This window comes from Chiloscyllium plagiosum, unplaced genomic scaffold (assembly GCF_037043375.1).
Source record: "Chiloscyllium plagiosum isolate Xiang-an unplaced genomic scaffold, Cpla_swu_hap1 HiC_scaffold_36, whole genome shotgun sequence".
Taxonomy (NCBI): Eukaryota; Metazoa; Chordata; class Chondrichthyes; order Orectolobiformes; family Hemiscylliidae; genus Chiloscyllium; species Chiloscyllium plagiosum.
This window is the reverse complement of record NW_028270174.1, coordinates 30510991-30536676: the sequence shown is the minus strand read 5'-3', so window position 1 is coordinate 30536676 and position 25686 is coordinate 30510991. Positions and strand designations below refer to the sequence as shown.

Here is a 25686-nt window from a genome sequence, read left to right as displayed (position 1 = left end):
AACAGCTCTTAGATGTCTTCAGGGTTCCAGCCTTTATCCCACCCTTTAAGACAGTGAGTTCCAAATACCTACAACTCTCTGGGTGAAATGTTTTCCTCAAATAGAGTCATAGAGTCATAGAGATGTACAGCATGGAAACAGACCCTTCAGTCCAACCTGTCCATGCCAACCAGATATCCCAACCCAATCTAGTTCCACCTGCCAGCACCCGGCCGATATCCCTCCAAACCCTTCCTATTCATATACCCATCCAAATGCCTCTTAACGCTCCAGGGAAAACAGCCCCAGCCTGTTAAGTCTCTCCCTGTAGCTCAAATCCTCCAACCCTGGCAACATCCTTGTAAATCTTTTCTGAACCCTTTCAAGTTTCACAACATCTTTCCCTTAGGAAGGAGACCAGAACTGCACGCAATATTCCAACAGTGGCCTAACCAATGTCCTGTACAGCCGCACATGACCTCCCAATGTCTGTACTCAATACTCTGACCAATAAAGGAAAGCATACCAAACACCTTCTTTACTATCCTATCTACCTGCAACTCCACTTTCAAGGAGCTATGAACCTGCACTCCAAGGTCTCTTTGTTCAGCAAAACGACCTAGGACGTTACCATTAAGTGTATAAGTCCTGCTAAGATTGTATTCCCAAAATGCAGCACCTTGTATTTATCAGAATTAAACTCCATCTGCCACTTCTCAACCCGCCCATCTGATGACGATCTTGTTGTAATCTGAGGTAACCCTCTTTGCTGTCCACTATACCTCCAATTTTGGTGTCATCTGCAAACTTACTAACTGTACCTCTTATGCTCGTGTCCAAATCATTTATATAAATGACAAAAAGTAGAGGACCCAGCACCGATCCTTGTGTCACTCCACTGGTCACGGGCCTCCAGTCTGAAAAACAACCCTCCACCACCACGCTCTGTCTTCTACCTTTGAGCCAGTTCTGTATCCAAATGGCTAGTTCTCCCAGTATTCCATGAGATCTAACCTTGCTAATCAGTCTCCCATGGGGAACCTTGTTGAACGCCTTACTGAAGATCTTCTCCTATCGTAGAATAAAAAGAATGCATGAGTATTATGCTGTATTTGAAGTAACTGGAAGGTAAAAATTCTGCTATTGTGGACTTGTCCACTTTATATTTTATATTTTTCTGACAAAGGAAGTTCTTGAAAGCAAATAGACAGCACTTTTTACATAAAGGTGGAGTTGATCTGACAATTGATCCTTCAAGCTGGTCACTTTTCCACTTCAGGTTTCCCAGATGTGCACCAAGTAGAATGGAAGCCTGTCTTTCCTATGCAATTAATAGGCCTTCTCCTGAATTCACAGTCATTATAGGCACCAATGACACTTATCACGTATGCTAGCATGGCTCCTCTATTCCTTGTAGAATTTCATCCCTAAGCTTATATTGATTGTTTGACCCTGAAGAATTCCAGCGTTATCCTGGTGGATGCAAAATCTTTTAAAATCCACTTTCATAGTCAATTTTTCTTTTCTACATCTCTTCCCATTTACTTGGGAGACTCTGAGAAGGTAATGATCTTAAACCACTTCATCTAATTTATTATTTTCTTTAAGATTGTGATTAAAAGAGATTGATGGGGGTTGGGCCATGTATGTCTAACATACTTTGGATTTCAGTATAGCCTTTGATATAGTTCCTTTGGAGATGTTCAGACTGAAAGTAAGGGAAACTGAAATTAATTGAAATAATTTGAATAGGATATGTAATTGTTGACCAATAGAAAACTAGAGGTTAGTGCTCCATTGATTATCATCAATCTGAGGTAATATGACGAGCATGGTCACATAGGGGTCTGTTACAGGACCTTTTTCAATATCTCTATGGATTATCTGAAGTGAGAAGTCATATACAGAACAGTTAAACGTATAGACCATACTAAGTTAATAAAGTTGAAGAGGATAAGCAACAGGAAAACTTGAATATACCTGAAGATTGAGCAGACAGGCAGCAGATGAATTTAATCAACAGGGATGTACAGTTATTCACTTGAACAGAAACCAATATAGGGAAGGAGCATCAATTAAATGGGGAAGATAGCAATAGGCAATGAAAATGAAAGAGATCTGAGGATCCTGATTAACAATATATTGAAACTATTAATGCAAATGTTCCAAGCAAGGCTGGAGGAGTATACTGTCACTCTAATCCTACTATTCCATGGCTGACAACACGAAGTTAGAAATAAATTTCACCAAGAGTTAATGATAGCAAAATTCTTTATCTATATCAGGTCTTAAACAACAGTTTTCTTAATTAACATAATTATGGGCTTTTTATCTAAACAAAATGTTCAAAACACACTTAATATAAATACAATATTTGATTAACATGTGCAATCAGTCACACACATACACAGCCTTTTCCAGGTGAAAAGAGGGAAATAAAACAGATTCCTCTGAAGAAATTTAATTTCTGGAAAAAAAAACATACTTTGGCTAATGGATTATTCTTGACTGTAAAATATAAAATGTAGGATGCTCTGGAGACATTTGCTCTGATGTTCTGGCACATCAGGTAAAATCACGAATCATGCATGGTTATCTCTGAAGTGTGGCAGATGCAGATTGCTCAGCAAATACAATCTTACGATGTTATTTCAATCGCTATTTTGAAAGAACAAATAAGTTTCACCATGAACAGAGGGCTTTCTGTTCAGAAATGGGAGGTATCAGCTGGACACCTTGTTCATAGCCAGCCTTCCTCCACTCAGCTTTATTTTAGCAGAATTCCCTCCAACACGTTTAATTCTCAGTGGGATTCCCTTCAGCTCAGCTAGTTTATTCTAAGCTTCCCTCAAACTCAGTTTGTTATCTGCAGGCTTTCTTCCAATTCACCTTGATAAAATAAATCAACATTCAAAAACAACCCCAGCAAGGTCAACAGCAAACTAAACTGCTATCACCTGTCATGTGATTTCTAGGGAGCATTGTTAAAACAAAAAATCTCTAAAGTCCACAATGAACTTTCAAGGCCTATTTTATATAAACCACTCCAGATAGGTCTACAAACCTGGAAATAAATACCTTTTTCCATGATCATTCAAAATTTATATACTCAAAGTAAAATTAAATATAAAATGTAGTTTCAAAGATGAAAATAATGTATTAAAAATAATATTAAACTGAAACACTGAGGAAATCCTGTCACTTTATTGATCACTTGAATAATACTGTGTACAGTTATAGTCATCGAAATACAAAAACCTTGGAGCTATTGAAAGGATACGGAACAGGAATGAGAGATTATATTAAGAACTGTTATGTAAATTGCGCATATTGTCAATGGAAAGGAGAAAGTTGAATAGTGATTCCTGTTTTTAAAAATCTAGATAATGTAGACCATTGCTATGTTGTGACTCAAACCTCTCATTTAAATGGCAGCATTCCCACCAGTAGCCTCGACTGATTAATATAATGAATGATGTGCCATTATGAAGGCAAGTGCCTGTGTCACATTTCTTAGTTGCCTGCCATTGTGGAAGACCTTGACTGAAGCCAGTAACTATGCCCATTAGCTCTCTTTGTAAAGGCCTCAGCCTCAAAGTGAGCCTAACCTAATTCGGATGGTTATTTTTTACGATGAACCATTGCTCTGCCAGACTGTAGATATGGGAAATCCTAGGCTGGTGCACCAACTCTGTCTTTCTTTCCTGTGCTATTGACCTTGTTTATACTGGATAGTGGCTCCACCTTTTACAGAGCTCTGTGGAAACCCCTGAAGCATGTTAAGCCAAATTTGGATCATGCCATTTTTATAATGCAACTGTTAGAAGTGCACTAGCAGGATCATTAAGTTGCAACACTATGGTACTTTTGTTAAACTATTATCTGGAAAATGTAATCAAAATAACTTGACTAAGATTTGGAGCATTTCACAAACCAAGATTGAACTAAATCTTGTATGATTTCCATGTGCATTCAAAACGCAATACTCTTAAGCAGCTTGAAGTAATTCTATTTGATTTTGACTATGATTAAGAAGTAACCAGTTATCACAAAAGAGGTAGTGTTGGGCGAGCTAATGGAGCAAAAGGTAGACCAGTCTCCTGGCCCTGATGAAATGCATCCCAGGTACTAAAAGAGATAGTGGGAGAAATAGCAAATGCACTTGTGGCAATTTTCCAAAATTTGCTGGACTCTGGGACAGTTTTAGCAGATTGGAAAGCAGCAAACATGATGTCACTGTTTAAAAAAGCAAGTAAACAAAAGATGGGGAATTATAGACTGGTTAGCTTAACTTCTGTAGTGGGGAAAATACTTGAATCTATCATTAAGGAAGAAATAGCAAGACATCTAGATAGAAATTGTCCAATTGGACAGACGCAGCATAGGTCCATGAAAATCAGGTCATGCTTAACTAATTTATTGGAATTCTGTGAAGTCATTACAAGTGCAGTGGACAAAGGGGACCCAGTAGATGTGACATAGCTAGATTTCCAGAAGGCATTTGACAAGGAGCCACACAAATGGCTGCTACATAGATGAAGGTGCACGGCATTATTACCCATGTATTAGCATGGATAGAGGATTGGTTAATGTTATGGATGAGGCTAGACACCCTCAAAATATTATAAGAAGGTAGCCCAGAACCTACCTTTTCTAGTTGTTTTAGGTAGATGTAAGGTGCATTGCAGCTGGTCAAACCACTTGGTTTCAAACAAAACAGAATTTATTTACACACAAACAAATTAAAACCAAATTTAGAATAACAACAATTATTTGAAATCCCGACTAACGTGAAAACACAACTCAACAAAGAGCTGTTCCGATTTTCTGCAACATAACACACTCCTTGGCAATAAGGTAAACTCAAATATAAGTTCTTACAGAAGAGAGAGAGAGAGAGAAAGGATCAGCATGGAGCTAAAAATTAACTAACCTAAAACTAGAAAAAGCCCTGAACTGGCCGCTCCCCTTTCATTGTACAAGTGTTTTAAAAAAAAACCTGTAAGCCTTTTCTGATTATTGATTTAAGTAGCGTGTTCGCCATTGTTAAAGTAGCCAGTTCTATATATTTTGGCACTTCTGCGTTTATGACCCCTCTCGGGTCAAAAAACCAAGGACAGAATAACCTTGTCAAAGGATAGCAAGATCACACCTCCCTCCTTAAAAGAAATGAACCATCAATATCCAAAGATGGCTTCATTTTAAAAACCCTAATCTTACATTGTTAGTATTAGTATTCCTGATGAAAGACTTTTGCCCGAAACGTCGATTTCGCTGCTCCTTGGATGCCGACTGAACTGCTGTGCTCTTCCAGTACCACTAATCCAGAATCTGGTTTCCAGCATCTGCAGTCATTACTTTTAACTTACATTGTTAGTATTCCTGATGAAAGGCTTTTGCCCGAAACGTCGATTTCGCTGCTCCTTGGATGCTGCCTGAACTGCTGTGCTCTTCCAGCACCACTAATCCAGAATCTGGTTTCCAGCATCTGCCGTCATTACTTACATTGTTAGTACCCTACAACACATACACATTGTATTGACCATAACAATATAAACATGCAGTACTACATTCTAGGCCAGTCTGTTAACTCCTGCTACCAAATATCTCAGTTTTTCATCCAAATCTTGACAATGTGTCAGCAATCACATTTTTTCGTCCTGCCACATGCACAGTTTTCAAATTGAATGGCTATAACAACAAGTTCCATTTAAACAGTCTGGAATTTGTGTCCTTAAATTTCTCCACAAAACTTCAATGGGTTATGATCAGTGTATATGATTGTCTCGATACGTTACTGGTAACATAAACATTGAAATGATGTAACGTCAACACTAAGCTCAAAGTCTCCTTCTCACCTGTCGAATATTTCTGTTGATGAATGTTCAATTTCCTGGAGAAATATCTGATAGGTCTTTTCTGCCTTCTTGTCCTCTTCCTGTAAGAGCACAGCACCGACACCCACTTGCATAAATAGCTACCTTGAACGGCTTTGTGTAGTTATGTGTGGCTAATACTGGGTCAGTGGTTAACACCGTTTTCAAGTTATACATAAGTACACGCACAACACTTCAATTAACCAGAAATGATTGCTAAACCAAAATGATTGGGGTATGAAAGTTACCTGAACCTGTTTTCATTTTCTGATGTAGAGTCTTTCGTAATCCAAATGTGCTGACAATTTCAATGATTTGTATATGAACATTTCTGCTTTCAGGTGGAGAACAAAGCAGAATTTGGACTACAGTTTTTTAATGATGTATGCTCAAGCCAAAGGAGTATTCTATTTACAGGTATAGTAGTAAGATGTTACATCATTTTTGTAGATAAATTTGGTCCCTCAAAGAAATCAATTGCACGATATGGTATCTAATATTCCATTTTCCACTAATTAGTCAGCTCATGGGACTTAGACATTAGCATTTAATCACTTTCAACTGTAATAACTGCAGCTTCTGGAGAATATCAGCTTATAATAACTGCAGTGAAGATTGTCAGTTTGAAGCTTCATCTGGATTTATTGTGCGGTTTGTTTTTTAATGGAAACAGTTTGAAAGATCCCAAAGAGAGTTCAGAGAATGGAAATTTATTAAAACAATAATAGGCCCATACCATACCTCTTCATTCTTTATATAAATTATGAAAAGAGCAAAGAAATTAAAACAAAACGTAAAACCTTATCAGAAGGTTGACACCAATTTATTCAATCAAGTTGAATATGCATCATCACTTTTTTTCGCACTTAATTTGTGGAAGGAAGAATGAATTGTCAATTTTGTTCAAGTATTTTCTCACTGGAGGTCTTGTGGTGTAGTAAGGGTATGGAATGCTTTGCTTGCAACAGTAGTAGATTCTCCAACTTTAAGTGCATTTAAGTCGTCATTGGACAGGCAAATGGACGTACATGGAATAGTGTTGGTGGGATGGGCTTCAGATTAGTATGACAGAGCGGCGCAACATCGAGGGCCGAAGGGCCTGTACTGCGCTGTAATGTTCTATGGTGCAGTGAGTGATGTCTCTACCTCTGAACCAGGAGCTCTGGAGTTGAATCTCACCCCTGGGCTTGATGGCCAAAGAAGATATGTTCATAAAGTGGTCACACAGGTTTGAGGATCCGTCTGTGAATCCTTCTAGCACATGCCAGTTGCAGGCTGTAAAGGTGAGACAGATTCCTGGTCAGACATGTGATGAGGGAGGTTGGAGCCTCTACTATCTCTATCCAGAGCTCCAAGCGACATTCAGCTGGCATGGAAAAGTTTGTTTTGCCTCAGCAACTCAGATTCTTTTAGTGTATTCTTGCCAAGTAAATATTGTTTAGAAAATAAGACTTGATAAGATTTGATACAAATTATAAACACCAGTCCAGATTAGTTGGATGAATGGTCTATTTCTCTCATATAAAATGTTATACAATTTGAGCAATCAGCATAGTCTTACGATTATGCTACTCACCAAATACACCACGATCTAAAAGTTCAAATAGTTGCAAATTGAATTCAACAAATTTGCAATGATCTGTACCAGCAGCAGGAAAAAAAATGACCTACTGCTCACTCATATCTTTCAGGGTTTGTCATCTATATTCAGTCTGGCCTGTATGTAATTGCAACCTGGTTATCCCTTCATATGCTTGCAACACCTTCAATATGGAAGACAAACACTATCACCTTCTCAAGGCATTTAGGGATGTGGAAAACACTGTTCTGAGTGGAAAACAAAAGAACAAAACATTAAGAGAAAGCTGTACTGAAACATTTTATGATGGGAAAAATCTACTTTATACTTATTCCTACCACAGAGAGTAATTTACATTTATCACTTTGAAAGAAAAATCAATATTTAAATCAAAAGAGTTTCATATACTTTTGTTCTTAAGTCTTTTATTTAAAAAAGCATGTTCCACAATTTCATGTCAATTCATTCAGGCAAATCAAGTTAAATATATTGAATATTCATAAGCAGTATTTTGCTTTTGCTTTATTGAGGGAGGATGGGATTATCAATTTTTGTTCAAGCATTTTCTCACTGGAGGTCTAGTGGTACAATGGGTAGTATCACTGCCTCTGAGTCAAAAGCTCGAGATTTTTTGAGTCGATGGCCAAGGAAGGTGATTTCTTAATGCATGTCAACCAGTTGAGGATTCACCTATAAATTCTTTCAATATTTGCCAATGGTAGATTGTAAAGGCGAGGCAGGTTCCTGAGTGTCATCTGATGAAGACATTTGGAACTCCTTACCATCATTTTCCATAGTTCTGGAACACAACTGTAAATGCAAACAGCATGTTGCCAGAGCAGCTTTGAATCTCCTCAGAGATCTTGTGTCACAGAGGTAGTGTCCCTGCCTCTGAGCTAGTATATCTGAATTTGGATCTACTCTGGATTTGATAGCCAAAGACGGTATACATGCTGCACATCAACTTCCTATAAGCATTTGAAACTGTTGTTGAACAGAATTGTCAACATTTGAGCAAATTTAGGAATAAAAGGAATTGAAGGAACATATCTATGAAATTGGCTGAGTGTTAGAAAATAGAGAAAAGTGGCTATTTTCTAACTTTTCAGGCTAGAGGAAGGTGAGTTTCCCAGGGGTTGGTGTTTGGTTACCTAAGCTTTTCCTGACACATATTAATGATTATACATCTTGGTATACATGGTGCAATGTCAAAGCCTCTGATTGATACCCAATTTGAAAGAAATTGTGAACTGTGAGGACAATAATGTAGACTTGGATAAATTACTGGAATGGGCACACACGTGGCAGATGAAGTTCAATGTGGAGAAATGTAAAATAATTCAAATTGGGAGGAAGAAAACAGAGAGGCAGCACAAAATAAATAGTACAGTTCTAGTGGATGTTCAGGAGCAAACAGACCTGTGTGCATGTATGCATGTAAATCATCGGAGGTGACAGTACACATTGGGCAAAAGATTGAGAAAGCATGCAGTATGTTGTGTTTATTATTAGGGGTGTAGAGTAAAGAGCATGGAGGCTATGTTGAACCCATATGAGAAAATTGTGATGGATGTAAAGGGTGACAGTGTATATAAGATTATAGAACATAGAAGCTGAAAATGTATTGGTGGAAAAGCGCAGCAGGTCAGGCAGCATCCAAGGAGCAGGAGAATCGACGTTTCGGGCATAAGCCGTTCTATGCCCGAAACGTCGATTCTCCTGCTCCTTGGATGCTGCCTGACCTGCTGCGCTTTTCCAGCAACACATTTTCAGCTCTGATCTCCAGCATCTGCAGTCCTCACTTTCTCCCTATAGAACATAGAACATAGAACAATAAAGCGCAGAACAGGCCCTTCGGCCCTCGATGATGCGCCAACCTGTGAACTATTCTCAGCTCGTCCCCCCTACACTATCCCATCATTATCCATGTGCTTATCCATCAAAATTGTTCTCGGGATGAGGACCATCAATTCTAAAGATTGTTTGTAGAAGATGGAACTGTATTTCTTGGAGAAAAGAATGCTAGAGATGATTTGATAGAGGGATTCAAAATCATGAAGCCTCTGGACTTAGTAAATAGGGAGAAATTATTCCCAAACACATATGGATTGAGAGTTGGATGGTACAAATTTAAAATAATTGGGAAGAGAAACAAGTGTAATATTAGAGAACAACATTTTGAGACAGTGATTGGTTAATGTCTAGAATGCACTGACTGAGTGTATGGTGCAGGTACCTTCAATCAAGGTATTCAAGAGGGAATTAGACTGTTACCTGAAAAGAAGAAATGTGCTGGGTTACGAAGAGAAAGCAGAACCTAGGCACCAGGTTTCACTCCCAGCTTAGGAGGCATTTATGGGGCTCTGCAAACCTGACCCAGGAAAATTAGTCCAAGAGGTTCTGGGGTGATGGAGTTTCCTGGGAGGTATGCCACGCAACCCCAGAACAAATGCAGAGTCTGCCAACTGCAGATGTGAACTGGGCACAAGGTCTACCTGTACCATTGTGTTAAAGATTTATTAAAACTAAAAACCAAAACCAACTCTGACCCTTATATCACCTCCCTCCCATGCCACATCACTGCTAACCCATGCCACCTCATATTCCATGCCACACTAAGCCCCTCTATCCACCCCTACAATCCCACCTCTTGTTACGACACTGGGTAAACATCCCTGTGATCTAATTTAAACCTGCAACGCAGGAGTGATTTAACCCATGCTATAATCTGTTAAAATTCGAGAGGCCAAGAGCTATCTCTAAGGTCACTATTTAAAGTACAAAAAAATTAAGAACTTTATTCGTTAAGTCTAACATAGAATATTAACTAACAACTGTTTACATCCTTTCTCTAACCTTACTTTTACTTTCCCTTCTACAATACTGGACCAATAAAACTCCCGATTAAGATTTACCAGGTGTCGAATCTTCTCTTTGTATCTTCCTCTGTCTTCTTCTTAGGGATTTCTGTTTCACAGGTCATTGATAGATAAAGGTACCTTTAAGAGAGCCATTCTCCAGGCAGTCTGCATATGTTGGTGGCTTGAGTCGAGAGTGTGTTGCTGGAAAAGTGCAGCAGGTCAGGCAGCATCCGAGGAGCAGGAGAATCGATGTTTTAGGCTGGAGCCCTTCATCAGGAAGGGGATCCTTCCTGATGAAGGGCTCCAGCCCGAAACGTCGATTCTCCTGCTCCTCAGATGTTGCCTGACCTGCTGCGCTTTTCCAGCAACACACTCTTGACTCTGACCTCCAGCATCTGCAAATCTCATTTTCTCCATATGTTGGTGGCTTGCCAGTTCTCTTCCAACTGTTCAATTTTTAAAATATTTATACCCCAAAGCATTGGATCGTTTCATTGGTTTTAATATTGTCAAAGTACCAAATTCAAACTTGATTGGAGTTTAGTATCTTGGCGCATAATTTAAACTGATTGGCTGAATTTAAATTTGTTTTTTGTCTCATAGCAACCCATGTACTGCTACCTTCTGAACCAAATGTTACATTGTAAATTCTCCAGCACTCTGTTTGCTTGCTAATTCCTTCAACTCTCTTAAAGGTACACCTTACACCTTCATAACCCTATCTACCCATCCTTATAACCTTGCTCACCCTGCACTCCTTCATGCTTTTGCCCATCCATTCACTCCGATGTTTCCCATAACCCTGTGCCAGCTTTTGCCACTGCACCCACACTCCTGTTTCTGCATTTCTTTCATGCCAACCTATATCTCTGTGCCCACCTCCAAGTTCCCCAGTTTCCTTTGCCCCCTCTCAGATTCTTTTGCCTCTCCCCTTCATACACACTCATCTAGCATCCACCATGAGCAAACTCATAAAATAAAGTTGTCTCTGTTGACAACGTCACTATTTAAATAAAATACTCTCACTGATTTAAAAAAAATATTGACATGCTTTCAACTAGTTGCTTGTGTAAACAAGCCTATATTCTACAATCACTTAGAACTGCCAATCAAACTGTACATTTAATAGGCATCCCACTGTGACTATGTAAGGTAATAAAATCAGCCAAGTAGCACAAATCTTACAATAATAATCCTCAAGGTTATGTCAACAGAGGGAAATAGAAATAATTTATGTTTTTAAAAATCACAGATATTTGTTTAAGTTTAAAACTCAAAATAGTTAATTTGTTTGACTACCTTGAAAGTTCCTCAACAATTTTGACACCTTATCATTTGTTGACAACTCTTTAACAGTTGAAAGCTCTTTGCTAGCTTGACGGTTCTGTTACAGTTTGATGAATCTAATGAGTTAGTGTAATTTTTATGCATATTCATATGTACCATTAACAACCCCAAAATACACCTGACCCCTTCAAAGGATATTGGACACCTCCAAGAATAATTTTCCAAAGGTCAACTGAATACCCCTGAAGGGAACCTGATGTCTCCCTCCCTCCCTCAAAATGTGTCGGAACCATATTCCAAAGGGTTATTATACCTCTCCAAAGGGGTACTTTGGATATTCAAACACATACAGCAAGTTCAGACCTGATCATAATGGGTTTAATAGGAACACTCTAGCTTCCACTTCAGAGGGAAACCAAGATCCCACTTGAACGGAGGCAGCTGATGATTTAAATACCCAACTGCATCAATAAACAAATATGCAGAAAACCTGGCCTGACTCCATGCCGACCCACACAGAAAGGGGACTGCCATGCTCAGGAACAGAATTTGTCATTCCATTTTGGGCTTAGGAGAATTCTGCAGTATACACACAATGGGCCAAATAGCCTCCTCTCTGCTGTGACCGTTGTGTGATTCTGTCAAAAATAAGATTGTTAATGTATCTGGCTGTTACATAACTGGCAACTCTCAAGTGACAAGGTACAAATCAATTCTTCGGCAATAATTTCCTAATGTAGCTATTTCTCATTGGGAACAAAAAGTTAAAGGATGTTAATAGGTTTATTTTCTACAAAAAAAAACTTAGCCAAGTGCTACATGCTGATGTTCAAGCCAAAGTTTACTCTAATAATGTGACAACAAATATCCTGCAATATTTTCGATTTCCCATAACATCCAGCTGTCAAAAATGTAAGAGTTACAGGAAGTTGACTTCCACTTGTCAAGTTGTCTTGTCCTTACTTCATGCATATTAGTGTTAATTTTATACAATACCCTAGTGAGAGGTGGATTAGTGATTAAAAATGATAATTGCAGTAATGTAGCAATACATTTCAAACATAACTTCACATTATCGGTTTCCTAGTCTTCCTAAAACTCACCACTGAAACCAAGGCAAGAACATTTAGAGGTTTACCTGCAGTCATCTAAGTATTCCAAATATTTGGTGATCACAGCTATTTTTGTAGCTACCAGTGGGAAAGGACTTGGTCACAGGTCTTTTACCAAGAATGTACCTTTTACGTTTTTGAAGGCTTTCAGAAATCTATCAATTCCTGCAGTGGCAAGGGAAGGTGCCAGGATGGGAGGGTGGGTTGTTGGGAGGCGTGGACCTGACCAGGTAGTCACAGAGAGAACGGTCTTTGCGGAAAGGGGTTGGGAGGGAAATACATCCCTGGTGGAGGGGTCCGTTTGGAGGTGGCGGAAATATCGGCGGATGATGCAGTGTATGCGAAGATTGGTAGGGTGGAAGGTGAGAAAGAAATGAACAATTTATAACAGGTATACCGTTTTGGATACTGTTGGGGGAGATGGCTTACCAGGGGAACACAGCAGTAGCCAGGTTCATGGCACCATGGCTGGCTCTGCTGTACAGAAAGGCAGGAAAAAGAGTGGAAAAGCTATAGTGATATGGAATTCAACTGTAAGGGGAGAAGATAGGCAGTTCTTTGGTCAAAAACAAGATTCCTAAATGGTATGTTGCTTCCGAGGTGCACAGGTCAGGGATGTTTCAGATCAGCTGCAGAACATTCTGAAGGGGGAAGGTGAACAGCCAGCTGTCGTTGTGCACCAACAATATAGGTAATAAATGAGATGAGGTCCTACAAGCAGAATTTAGGGAGTTCGGAGCCAAGTTAAAAAGTAGGACCTCAGATGTAGTAATCTCAGGATTGCTACCAGTGCCACATAGTAGTCAGAGTAGATGAAAGAATAGGCAGGATGAATGAGTGGCTTGAGAGATAATGCAGGAGGGAGGGGTTCATACTTTTGGGACATTCGGACCAGTTCTGGGGAGATGGGACTATTACAAATCAGATGGTCGACACCTGGGCAGCACTGGAACCAATGTCCAAGGGAGTGCTTTTGCTAACGCTGTTGGAGAGGCTTTAAACTGATGTGGCAGGGGGATGGGAACCAAATGAGATTAGTGGACAGTAAAGGGGTAGTAACTAAAGCTCATAAGAAACTAGATAATGAAGTCAGTTTGCCTAAGGGGAAGAGGAGGCAGGGAGCAGATGATGAATACAAAGGGACTGGTGGTCTGAGGTACATTTGTTTTAATGCAAGAAGTATAGTAGGTAAGGCAGATGAACTTAGGGCTTGGATTAGTACCTTGGAGTATGATGTTATTACTATTACTGAGACTTGGTTGAGGGAAGGCCAAGATTGGCAACTAAATAACCCAGGATATTGATGCTTCAGGCGGGATAGAGAGGGAGGTAAAAGGGGTGGAGGAGTTGCATTACTGGTCAGAGAGGATATCACAGCTGTGCTGAAGGAGTGCACTATGGAGGACTTGAGCAGTGAGGCAATATGGGCAGAGCTCAGAAGTAGGAAGGGTGTGGTAACAATGTTAGGGCTGTACTGATGCCTCCCAACTGTGAGCATGAGATAAAGGTACAAATATGTAGATAGATTATGGAAAGATGTTGGAGCAATAGGGTTGTGGTGATGGGAGATTTTAATTTACTCAACATAGACTGGGATCCACTTCATGTTAGATGTTTAGATGGAGCAGAATTTGTAAGGAGCATCCAGAAGGGTTTTATAGAGCAGTATGTAAAAACTCCAACTCGGGAAGGGGCCATACTGGACCTGGTGATGGGGAATGAGCCCAGCCAGGTGGTTGAAGTTTCAGTGGCGGATAACTTTGGGAATAGTGATCACAATTTCGTAAGTTTTAGAACATTCATGGACAAAGATAAGAGTGGTCCTAAAGGAAGAATGCTAAATCGGGGGATGGCCAACTATACCCAAATTCGACAGGAGCTGGGAAATGTAGATTGGGAGCAACCGTTTGAGGGTAAATCCACATTTGATATGTGGGAGACTTTTAAAGAGAGGTTGATCAGAGAGCAGAACAGACATGTCCTGTGAAAATTAGGGATAGAAAATGGCAAGATTAGGGAGCCATGGATAACAGGTGAAATTGTGAGACTAGCTAAGAGGAAAAAGGAAGCATATATAAGGTCTAAGCAACTGAAAATAGATAAAGCTTTGGAAGAATATCTGGAAAGTAGGACCAATCCGAAACAAGGACTTAAGAGGGCTAAAAGGGGTCATGAAATATCTTTGGCAAACAGGGTTAAGGAAAATCCCGAAGCCTTTTATTCACCTTTCAGGGGCAAGAGGGTACTGAGAGAAAGGGTTGGACAAAGGAGGAAAGTTATGCATGGAGTCAGAGAAAATGGGTGAGATTCGTAATGCGTACTTTGCGACGGTACTCACCGAGGAGAGGGACATGATGGATGTTGAGGTTAGAGATAGATGTTTGATTACTCTAGATCAAGTTGGCAAAAGGAGGGAGGAACTGTTAAGTATTCTAAAAAGCATTAAGGTGGACAAGTCCCCAGGTCCAAATGGAATCTATCCCAGGTCACTGAGGGAAGTGAGAGAGGAAATAGCTGGGGCCTTAACATATATCTTTGCAGCATCCTTGAACACAGGTGAGGTCCCAGTGGACTGTAAAATTGCTAATGTTGTCCCCTTATTTAAGAATGGTAGCAAGGATAATCCAGGTAATTATAGACCGGTAAGACTGACATCGATGATAGAAAAGCTGCTGGAGAAGATACTGAGGGATAGGATCTATTTGCATTTGGAAGAAAATGGGCTTATCAGTGATAGGCAGCATGGTTTTGTGCAGGGAAGGTCATGTCTTCCCAACTTCACAGAATTCTTTGAGGAAGTGACAAAGTTGATTGATGAGGGAAGGGTTATAGTTGCCATATACATGGACTTCAGTAAGGTGTTTGATAAGGTTCCCCATGAGCAAGTGAAATTGTATGGGGTCTGGGATGTATTAGTTAGATGGATAGAGAATTGGCTAGGTAACAGGAGACAGAGAGTAGTAGTGGAAGGGAGTTTCTCAAAATGGAGACCTGTGACCAGTGGTGTTCCACAGGGATCCATGCTGGGACCACTGTTGTTTGTGATATACACAAATGATTTGAAAGAAGGTATAGGTGGCCTGATTAGCAAGTTTCTGATGACAGCAAGATTAGTGGAGTAGCAGATAGTGAAAGACGGTCAGAGAATGCAGCAGAATATAGATAGTATAGAGAGTTGGGCAGAGAAATGGCAGATGGAGTTCAATCCAGGCAAATGCAAGGTGATGCATTATCAGAAGGATGTGGATGTTTTAGAGAGGTGCAAAGGTGGTTCACCAGGATGTTGCCTGGTATGGAGGATGCTAGCTATGAAGAGAGGTTGAGTAGATTCTAATTATTTTCATTAGAAAGACGGAGGTTGGGGGGGAGACCTGATTGAGGTCTACAAAATCATGAGAAGTATAGACAGGGTGGATAGCAAGAAGCTTTTTCCCAGAGTGGAGGACTCAATTACTAGGGGTCACGAGCTCAAAGTGAGAGGGGAAAGGTTTAAGGAAATAATGCGTGGAAAGTTCTTTACACAGAAGGTGGTGAGTGCCCAGAATGAGTTGCCCAGCAGAGGTTGTCGAGGCGAGCACAATAGTGTCATTTAAGATGTATCTAGACAGATACATGAATGGGCAGGGAGCAGAGGGATATGGATCCTTGGAAAATAGGTGACAGGTTTAGATAGAGGATCTGGATCGGTGCAGGCTTGGAGGGCCGAAGGGCCTGTTCTTGTGCTGTAATTTTCTTTGTTCTTTTGTTCTTTGTGTGAACAGATATGCACTGTGATTGTACCACTGAGGGCTTTCTTTTGAAACTCTTATGTTATCTCCTCTCGAAGTTGCAAATCTAGATTGAAGGCAATCTATAAGGGAACCCAATGAGACAAAATAAGTCTGTATTCCTTGCTCAAAGTAGCCATTGGCCCTGCTTAGTCATAGAGTTATAGAGATGTACAGCATGGAAATAGACCCTTCAGTCCAATTCCTCCATGCCAACCAGATATCCTAACCTAATCTGGTGCCATCTGCCAGTACTTGGCCATATCCCTTGAAACCCTTCCTATTTATATACCCATCCAGACGCCTTTTAAATGCTGCAATTTTACCAGCCTCCACCACTTTCTCTGGCAGCTCATTCCACACATGCACCACACTCTGTGTGAAAAAGTTGCCCCTTAAGTCCCTTTTATATCTTTCCCCTCTCAAAACCTATGCCCTCTAGTTCTGGACTCCCCCACCCAGGGAACAGACTTTGTCTATTTATCTATCCATGCCCCTCATGATTTATTAAACCTCCATAAGGTCACCCCTCAGCCTCTAACATTCCAGGGATAACAGCCCCAGCCTATTCAACCTCTCCCTGTAGCTCAAATCCTCCAACCCTGGCAACATCTTTGTAAATCTTTTCTGAACCCTTTCAAGTTTCACAACATCCTTCCAATTGGAAGGAGACCAGAATTGCACACAATATTCCAACAGTGGCCTAATCAATGTCCTGTACATCCGCAACATGACCTCAACTCCTGTACTCAATGCTCTGTTCAATAAAGGAAAGCATACCAAACACCTTCTTCACTATCCTACCTACCTGCGACTCCACTTTCAAGGAGCTATGAACATGCATTCCAAGGTCTCTTGTCAGCAACAATCCCTAGGATCTTACTATTAAGTGTATAAGTCCTGCTAAAATTTGCTTTCCCAAAATGCAGCACCTCGCATTTATCTAAATTAAACTCCAACTGCAACTTCTCAGCCCATTGGCCCATCTGATCAAGATTGCGTTGTAATCTGAGGTAACCTCCTTCGCTGTCCACTACACCTCAAATTTTGGTGTCATCTGCAAACTTACTAACAATACCTCCTATGTTCATATCCAAATCATTTATATAAATGACGAAAAGAAGTGGATCCAGCACCGATCCTTATGACACTCCACTGGTCACAGGCCTCCAGTCTGAAAAGCAGCCCTCCACCACCACCCTCTGTCTTCTACCTTCGAGCCAGTTCTGTACCCAAGTGGCTAGTTCTCCCTGTATTGCATGAGATCTAACCTTGCTAACCAGTCTCCCATGAGGAACCTTGTCAAATATCTTACTGAAGTCCATGTAGATTATGTCCACCACTCTGCCCTCATCAATCTTCTTTGTTACTTCTTCAAAAAACTCAATCATGTTTGTGAGAATTGATTTCTTAAGCACAAAGCCATGTTGACTATCCCTAATCAGTCCTTGCCTTTCCAAATACGTGTAAATCCTGTCCCGCAGGATACCCTCCCTTGCCCATCACCAACATCAGGCTCACCAGTCTATCATCCCCTGGCTTTTCCTTACCACTTTTCTAAAACAGTGGCACAGGTACGCAATCCTTTATCTGAAACCATTGAGGCCAGCTGGTTTTCGAATTTTGGAATAAGTGATAGTTTCATGGTGTAATAAAAAAATTACCAAACAGCAGACACACCTGTGAGTACGAAGAGCACTGAGACAGAATTGATGCCTATCAGTGCTGGGCCATGCTGACTCATCACATCTGAGTGATGTAGGTTGAGTGGGTGTGGAGTTGGGTTGACTGTTTGCATGCCAAACAACCTTGTTATGGCGAGCAAAAACTTCACGAAAAGTCTTCAGCCTTCGGAGCTTAGAGATGGTTTGCACCTTCTCTAGTAGGTACATCCACATACTGTATCAGAAAATCTTCTTGTAGACACTTAACAAATTCCTCTCCATCTATGGCAGTCCCAGTCTATGTTTGGAAAGTTAAAATTCCCGACCATAACCACCCTATTATTCTTACAGATAACTGAAATCTCCTTACAAATTTATTTCTCAAAGTATATTAGCGAGTCTATAATATAATCCCAATAAAGTGATCAACCCTTTCTTATTTCTCAGTTTCCACCCAAATAACTTCCCTGGATGTATTCCCAGGAATATCCTCCCTAAGTACAGCAGTAATGCTATCCTTTATGAAAAATGCCACCCCCCCTCCTCTCTTGCCCCCCTTTCTGTCCTTCCTGTTGCATTTGTATTCTGGAACATTAAGCTGCCAGTCCTGCCCATTCCTGAGCCACGTTTCTGTAATTGCTGTGATATCCCAGTCCCATGTTACTAACCATGCCCTGAGTTCATCTGCCTTCCCTATTAAGCCTCTTTCATCAAAGTAAATGCAGTTTAATTTATCAGTCCTCCTCTGTTTTCTACTTTGTATCTGCCTGCCCTGACTGTTTGACTCGCTCCTTTTTCCAACTGTACCAGTCTCAGAATCATCTCTATCCTCACTATCTCCCTGGGTCCCACCCTCCCACCTTACTAGTTTAAATCCTCCCGAGCAGCTCTAGCAAATCTCCCTGCCAGTATATTAGTTCTCTTCCAATTTAGATGCAAACCATCCTTCTTGTACAGATCACTTCTATCCCAGAAGAGATTCCAAAGATCCAAAAATGTGAATCCTTCTCCCCTTCACCAGCTCCTCAGCCACACATTCACCTGGTCTATCCTCCTATGCCTACTCTCACTAGCTCGTAGCACCAGGAGTAATCCAGATATTACTACCCTTGAAGACCTCCCTTTTTAAATTCCTGCCTAAGTCTTTATATTCTCCCTTCAGAATCTCATCCTTTTCCCTTCCTATGTCATCGGTTCCAATGTGTACAATGACCTCCTGCTGGTCCCTCTCCCCTCTCAGAATATTCTGCACCCTCTCTGAGAAATCCTTGATCCTGGCACCAGGGAGACAACACACCATTCTGATTTTTCACTGCTGGCCACAGAAACATCTGTCTGTGCCTCTTACGAGAGAGTCCCCTAACACAATCGATCGCTTGGAACCCGACGTACCCCTCATTACATTAGAGCCTGTTTTGATACCAGAAACTTGGCTGTTTGTGCTACATTCCCCTGAAAGCCCATCACCCTCTACCTCTTTCAAAACAGCACATTTGTTTGAAATGGGGATAGCCACAGAAGACTACCTGCAGTACCTCTTCTATCTTTCTTGGAGTTAACCCATCTATCTGACTGTATCTGCAGCTTTTCTCCCTTCTTGTAACTGCCATCCATCACACCCTCTGGTTCTTTTAAATTCCTCATTGCCTCTAACTGTCGCTCCACCAATCCATTCGATCTGATAGGATTCACAATAAAAGACACTTCCTGCAGACATAATCCTCAGTAGCATGTAAACTCTTCCTAAACCCCCACATTGGACAAGAAGAGCAAATCACTCCATCTTTGCTTAGTGTACAGATCTCTCACAGAGAGAGAGAGAGAGAGAGAGAGGGGACTGAAAGACACCAGTCAGTGTACAGATATCTCCCTGAGAGAGAGAGGAGGGACTAAGAGACACCAGTCAGTGTACAGATATCTCCCTGAGAGAGAGGAGGGACTAAGAGACACCAGTCAGTGTACAGATATCTTGGTTAGAGACAAAAAAAACTGCAGATGCCTAAATCCAAAGTAGACTGACAGGAGGTTGGAAGAACACAGCAAGCCAGGCAGCATCAGGAGGTAGCAAAGTCAACGTTTCAAGTGTAACCCTTCTTGAATCTTGTGACTCCTCCAGTGGCAGAATCTATGATTGGAGGAGCTGTGTAGGTATGGTGATGGTTTCTAATGGGCATTATGCAGGAGCTTTTCAGCTGTACTGAACAATTTGTGATGACACCTTCTGGGAGATCAAGAAGAAGAAGCAAAAAATAAAAGAACAGGAGGGAGTCTGCACTAGAAAAGAAACAGGAGCAGGCATGAGGGAGCTCTCACTCAGCATTGTACCAGGCTAGACACAGCTATCGTCCATGTTTGCAGTACAAGCCACTCCCAGGGAACTTGAACTTCACTACCAGTGCGATAAATTCTGTGCCTTACAATTGTGTCCTCCACAACCACCTGATGAAGGAGTGGCGCTCTGAAAGCTAGTGCTTCCAATTAAACCTGTTGGACTATAACCTGGTGTTGTGTGATTTGTACACCCCAGTTCAACACCGGCATCTCCAAATCTTCACCACCAGTGATACTGATTATCTTGAACAAGGGACGTGTGTGCTGAGTCATTGTGACCAGAAGATATAGGAGCAGAATTCAACCATTCAGCCCCTCTGCCATTATGGCTGATACGTTTCTCAACCCCTTTCTCCTGCCTTCTCCCTGTAACCCTTGATCCCCTTACTACTCAAGAACCTATCTGTCTCTGTCTTAAATAAACTCAGTGCCTTGGCCTCCACAGCCTTCTGTGTCAATTAATTTCACAGATTTCCCACCCTCTGGCTGAAGAAATTCCTCATCTCTGTTCCCTTCACTCTGAAGTTGTGCCTACTGGTGGAAAGATCTTCTCCACATCCATTCTGCCCAGGCCTCTCAGCATTTTGTAAGTTTCAATACGATTCCCTCTCATCTTTCTGAACTCCATCAAATACAGACCCAGAGTAAACAACTGCTCCTCATATGACAAGCTCTTCATCCCCAGGATTACTCTTGTGAATCTCCTCTGGACCTCCTCCTGAGCCAGCACGTCCTTCATCAGATATAGGACCCAAAGCTGATCAGAATGTTCCAAATGTAGTCTGACCAGAGCCTTACACATCCTCAGCAATACATCCCCACTCTTCTATTCTAGCCCTCTCAAAATTAATGCTAACACCGCATTTGCCTTCCTAACTGCCAGCTGAACATGCATCTTAACCTTAAGGGAGTCCTTAGCTACGACTCCTAAATCCCTTTGTGCTAAAGATTTCCACGGCCTTTCCCTAGTTTAGAAAATATTCTATGCCTTTATTCTTCTTACCAAAGTGCATAACCTTACACTTTCCCACATTGTATTTCCAGGAAGGGAGGAAGGTGTTTGTACAGCAGTAAGTCAATGGCACTATGCCCTCTCCTCCCCCCTCATTCCCTCTCTCATCCTCTTCCACAATGAAATGGTGTGAACTTCTTCCTTTACCATATAGAACAGGGAGTCAAAATGTATACAACAAGACCTGAAAGGCTCTCTTACAAACCAAAAGATGCTGTAAATCAGAAACAAAAACAGAAGCTGCTGGAAAAGCTGATCAGGTCTGGCAGTGTCTGGGAAGAAGTGTAGAGCTGGCAAAGGCACAGCAGGTCAGACAGCATCCAACAGGCAAGAGAGTTGACGTTTCAGGCAGGATCCTTTTTCAGGGCTGGGGAGGGGGAAAGGGGTTGAGACATAACTGGTGGGATGGGGTGTGGGGCTGGGGAAAGTTAGGCGATGGGTGGACTAAGGTAGGAGGTGATACTGATAGGTCAGTGGGATGGGTGGAGCAGGTAGTGGGAAGGAAGATGGACAGGTAGGACAGGTTAAGAGGGCAGATCTGAGTCAAAGGTTTGGATCTGGGTTGAGGTGAAGGGAGGGGAGATTTGGAAACTGGTGACTTCAATGTTGATGCCATGTGGTTGGAGGCTTCTGAGGTGGAAAACGAGGTATTCCTCTTCCAGATAGAATCCCCAGTCCTCATATTCTACCCCACCAATCTCCAAATCCAGCCTCCACCACTTTTGCCACCTTCAGTCAGACCCCATCACTAAACATATCCTTCCCTCCCCATCCCTATCTGCATTCTGTAGGACCATTCCCTCCGCAACTCTCTCGTTAGGTCTGCACTCCTCACTAACCCCCTCTCTACTCCTGGAACCTTCCCCTGCTGCTGTAAGAGATGCAAATCCTGCACCCACACTCTTTCTCCCCCCCACCCCCTCACTCTCACCTTCACCTAAGGATCATTTAAAATCCTGCAGAGATTTACTTGTACATCCTTCAACCTCATCTGTTGTATTTGGTGCTCTCAATGTGGTCTCCTCTACATTGAAGAGACCAAGCGCAAACTTGCGGAATGGTTCAAGGAACATCTCTGGTCTGTAGGCACTAACCAACCCCACCTTCCTGTGGCCATTCACTTCAAGTCTCCCTCCCACTCCTCTAAGGACATATACATTCTGAGCCTCCTCCACAGCCTACACAAGGTCACCCACAAACTGGAGGAGGAACATCTCATCTTCCACCTCGAGAGCCTACAATCACATGAATATTGAATTCCCCAGTTTCCAAATCTCCCCTCCCCCCACCCCATCCCACATCCAACCCTCTGACTCAGATCCGCCCGCTTGACCTGACCTACCTGTCCATCTTCCTTCCCACCTTCTGCTCTTCTCACTGACCTATCACTATCACCCCCTACCTTCGCCCATCTATGGCTTACCTTTCCCCTAGCCCCATTCCCCCTTATCCCCATTTATCTCTCAACTCCCTTCCCATTCCCCCACCCTGAAGAAAGGTCCTGCCTGAAATGTCAACTCTCTTGCTCCTTGGATGCTGTCTGACCTGCTGTCCCTTTTCAAGTGCCACGCTTCATCAACTCTGATTTCTCTAGCATCCGCATTGTCTCCCAACATCTGTGAAGAGAAATCCGAGTTAACGTTTCAGTCTGATGACCATTCCTCAGAACTGGTGGTAGCGAGGAAAATGTTGGCTTATATGCAGAATATAGGATGGGGGAGGGAGTAAGGAGTGAATGATAGGTAGGGATAGAGCCCAAAGAGAAGGAAGAACAGTTGGACAGACAAAGGAGTGAGTAAAAATCTGACCATGAGGATGAATAACTGTGAATATCTCCTTCTCTGTCTATATTTGAATCTTCATAAGGCTTTTGATAAAGACCCCCAAAGGTGATTGGTTAGCAAAGTTAAAGCATGTGGTATAGGTGGTAATGTACTGGCATGGATTAAATATTAGCTAACAGTCAGAAAACAGAAAGTAGGAATAAATGGGTCATTCTCATGTTGGGTGCCACAAGGATCAGCACTCAGGCCCTGGTATACGCATTAAATATTAAGGAGTTGGATGTGGGAGCCAAATGTAATATTTCCAATTTATAAGACTAGTTGAGATTGGCATATGCAGGTCCTTGCCATGCCAAGTTTTGAATGAAAATTATAGTGGACTATAGTGAGTATTAAAAATCAATAAATTGCTATATTTACTTCTAGGTTGTTTAACCATATTGAAACAACCTCTTCCCTACAGTCCCCAGTTCTCAACACATCTTGCAGTTAATATCAAGCCCAGGTAAAGTCAGTGACTTTCCATCAGATTTGGAAGATCTGAGTAAGTGGACAGACAGGATAAAAGGGGCAGGGAAATAAAGAGAACAAAGTGGGGAGCAGGCCATGTTGGAGCTTCTTCTGCACTTACTTGAAATCAATTTATTTCTAAACTTTTTAGTTCTAAAGGAAGATTATTGACTTAACATGTTGATACAGAAGAAAAATACTGAAATGAAAATGCTGAAAATCTTAAATATAAATAAAAAATTTTGTAACTACTCCATCAGGCAATAGAAACAGAGATAATGTTTGAGGTGGAGATGAAGGTTATGTCTGTTTCTCTTCACAGTGCTGCCTGACTTTCTGATTAATTCCAGCACTTTCTGTTTTGATTATGTTAATTTTGTTTCTTTCTTAATAGATCTCTTCTAATTCAGGATTTATTGACTAATGAGGCAAGGGTATTGAGAAAAGCTCTTCCCAAACAACAACATTCAAACAGAATAATTTGGAGAATAAGGAATATTAATGCAAGTACAGCTGAGATACCTGGACTTTGAGGCCTCAATTGCTAGGATTTGAGGGTTGTATGGAGCCCATGAGCTATGTCTGGGGTATCCTGACTTATCTCCTTTTTTTGTTTTTCATTGGCCTCTTATGCATTTGTTTATTAAGTTACTATCTGCTTTAGTGAAATGTAAGTCAACTTTTGTTGGTTTTCTAGAGAAATATGTTCAGACTTTGTATGAATATCATCTGAGTGCCCAGCTATATGGATACATTTATCTAATAATCTCATGTTACTATGATAATAGCTAGCTGCTCCCCTAGCCAGGTTGCAAAAACAAACTCCAGGATTTTGTCAGTTTTTAAGCTTTTTTATGAGAAATATTAAGGCATCCATGCTTCTCTCAGACTGATAATCGGAGATCAATTCTGCAAAACTAGTAAACAAAAATATCCTTTCTGTGGGAAGTAGCAGTGAGTCCTTGGGACTGTGTCAGCATGTCTGGCTTGTGTTTAAACATTGTGTTTAAATGGTTCATCTTCTGCCTCAACTTTATTTCCATAACCTAAATGTTCAATTAGCCATGTTTGTATTGATTGGCAAGCAGGAATCTGGCTTGACAGATCATATTTTGTTTTTTAACAAATTGGCCTTGCACTGAAACATAAGTACCCAGATTGTACTTTAACAATGAAACAAATTTATTAACAAAGTAAATTAATAAAAAATAGAATAATCCAGGCTATCCTCTTCTAATGTAAATTAATCTTTGTTAAATACACAGTAAAAGTATAATCCCATTAATCCCAAAACATACTTTTATAAATCAAAGGGAAAAAAAGCTTTTGTAAGTATCCAAAAACACCATATACACAATACTCCCACCAGAATCCTGCACCTATCAGGTCAGTTGGTTTAAGTCACTTTCAATATTTATACTAGAACTACAGGTAGCTCTTTCCTGGAGTTATCATACACCTACTTAAATATACTCAGCATTAAGTAACCTCTTCAAGATTATGTCCCAACACTTCTGGACTGGGACTAACACTAAATCCTCATTCTACAGTAACATGATTCACTACGTATCCTTATCTTCTCAGGAGCACAGGTCTGTCCAGGCTTGCTATTCCAAGGACTTCATAGGATTAACCAAACCTGAAAAGTAAAAACTAGAAACAAAAGGCTTCCCTCTTTAAGCAATGAGTATTTTCCCTTGAAAAAACAAATTCCATAATTATCTGACAAACCTTAAAGCTCAATTATTTATGTTGCTAGATTGTAAAACAATCTATGATAAACAAAATAATCCTTTGGTGATGCACACAAACTTATTCATTCTAATGTCTGACCTCAAAATCTATTCTAAAATAAATCACAATAACTACAGGAAGTTAATTAATTCAGACACACCCACACACCGTCCTCCAATAACATGTATGG

The 25686-nt window shown here is 41.0% G+C and overlaps 1 protein-coding gene across 4 annotated transcripts in view; it reads left to right on the top strand.

Moving 5' to 3' along the window:
- The window catches only part of LOC122539369 (alpha-1,3-mannosyl-glycoprotein 4-beta-N-acetylglucosaminyltransferase B-like), a 251205-nt gene that overhangs the window by 159509 nt on the left and 66010 nt on the right, over positions 1–25686 (top strand). For all 4 annotated transcript variants that reach the window (XM_043674130.2, XM_043674129.2, XM_043674128.2 and 1 more), the window contains exon 7: positions 6197–6272. In XM_043674130.2, coding sequence (XP_043530065.1) covers positions 6197–6272 — 76 coding nt within the window. The remainder of the gene's footprint in view (positions 1–6196; positions 6273–25686) is intronic.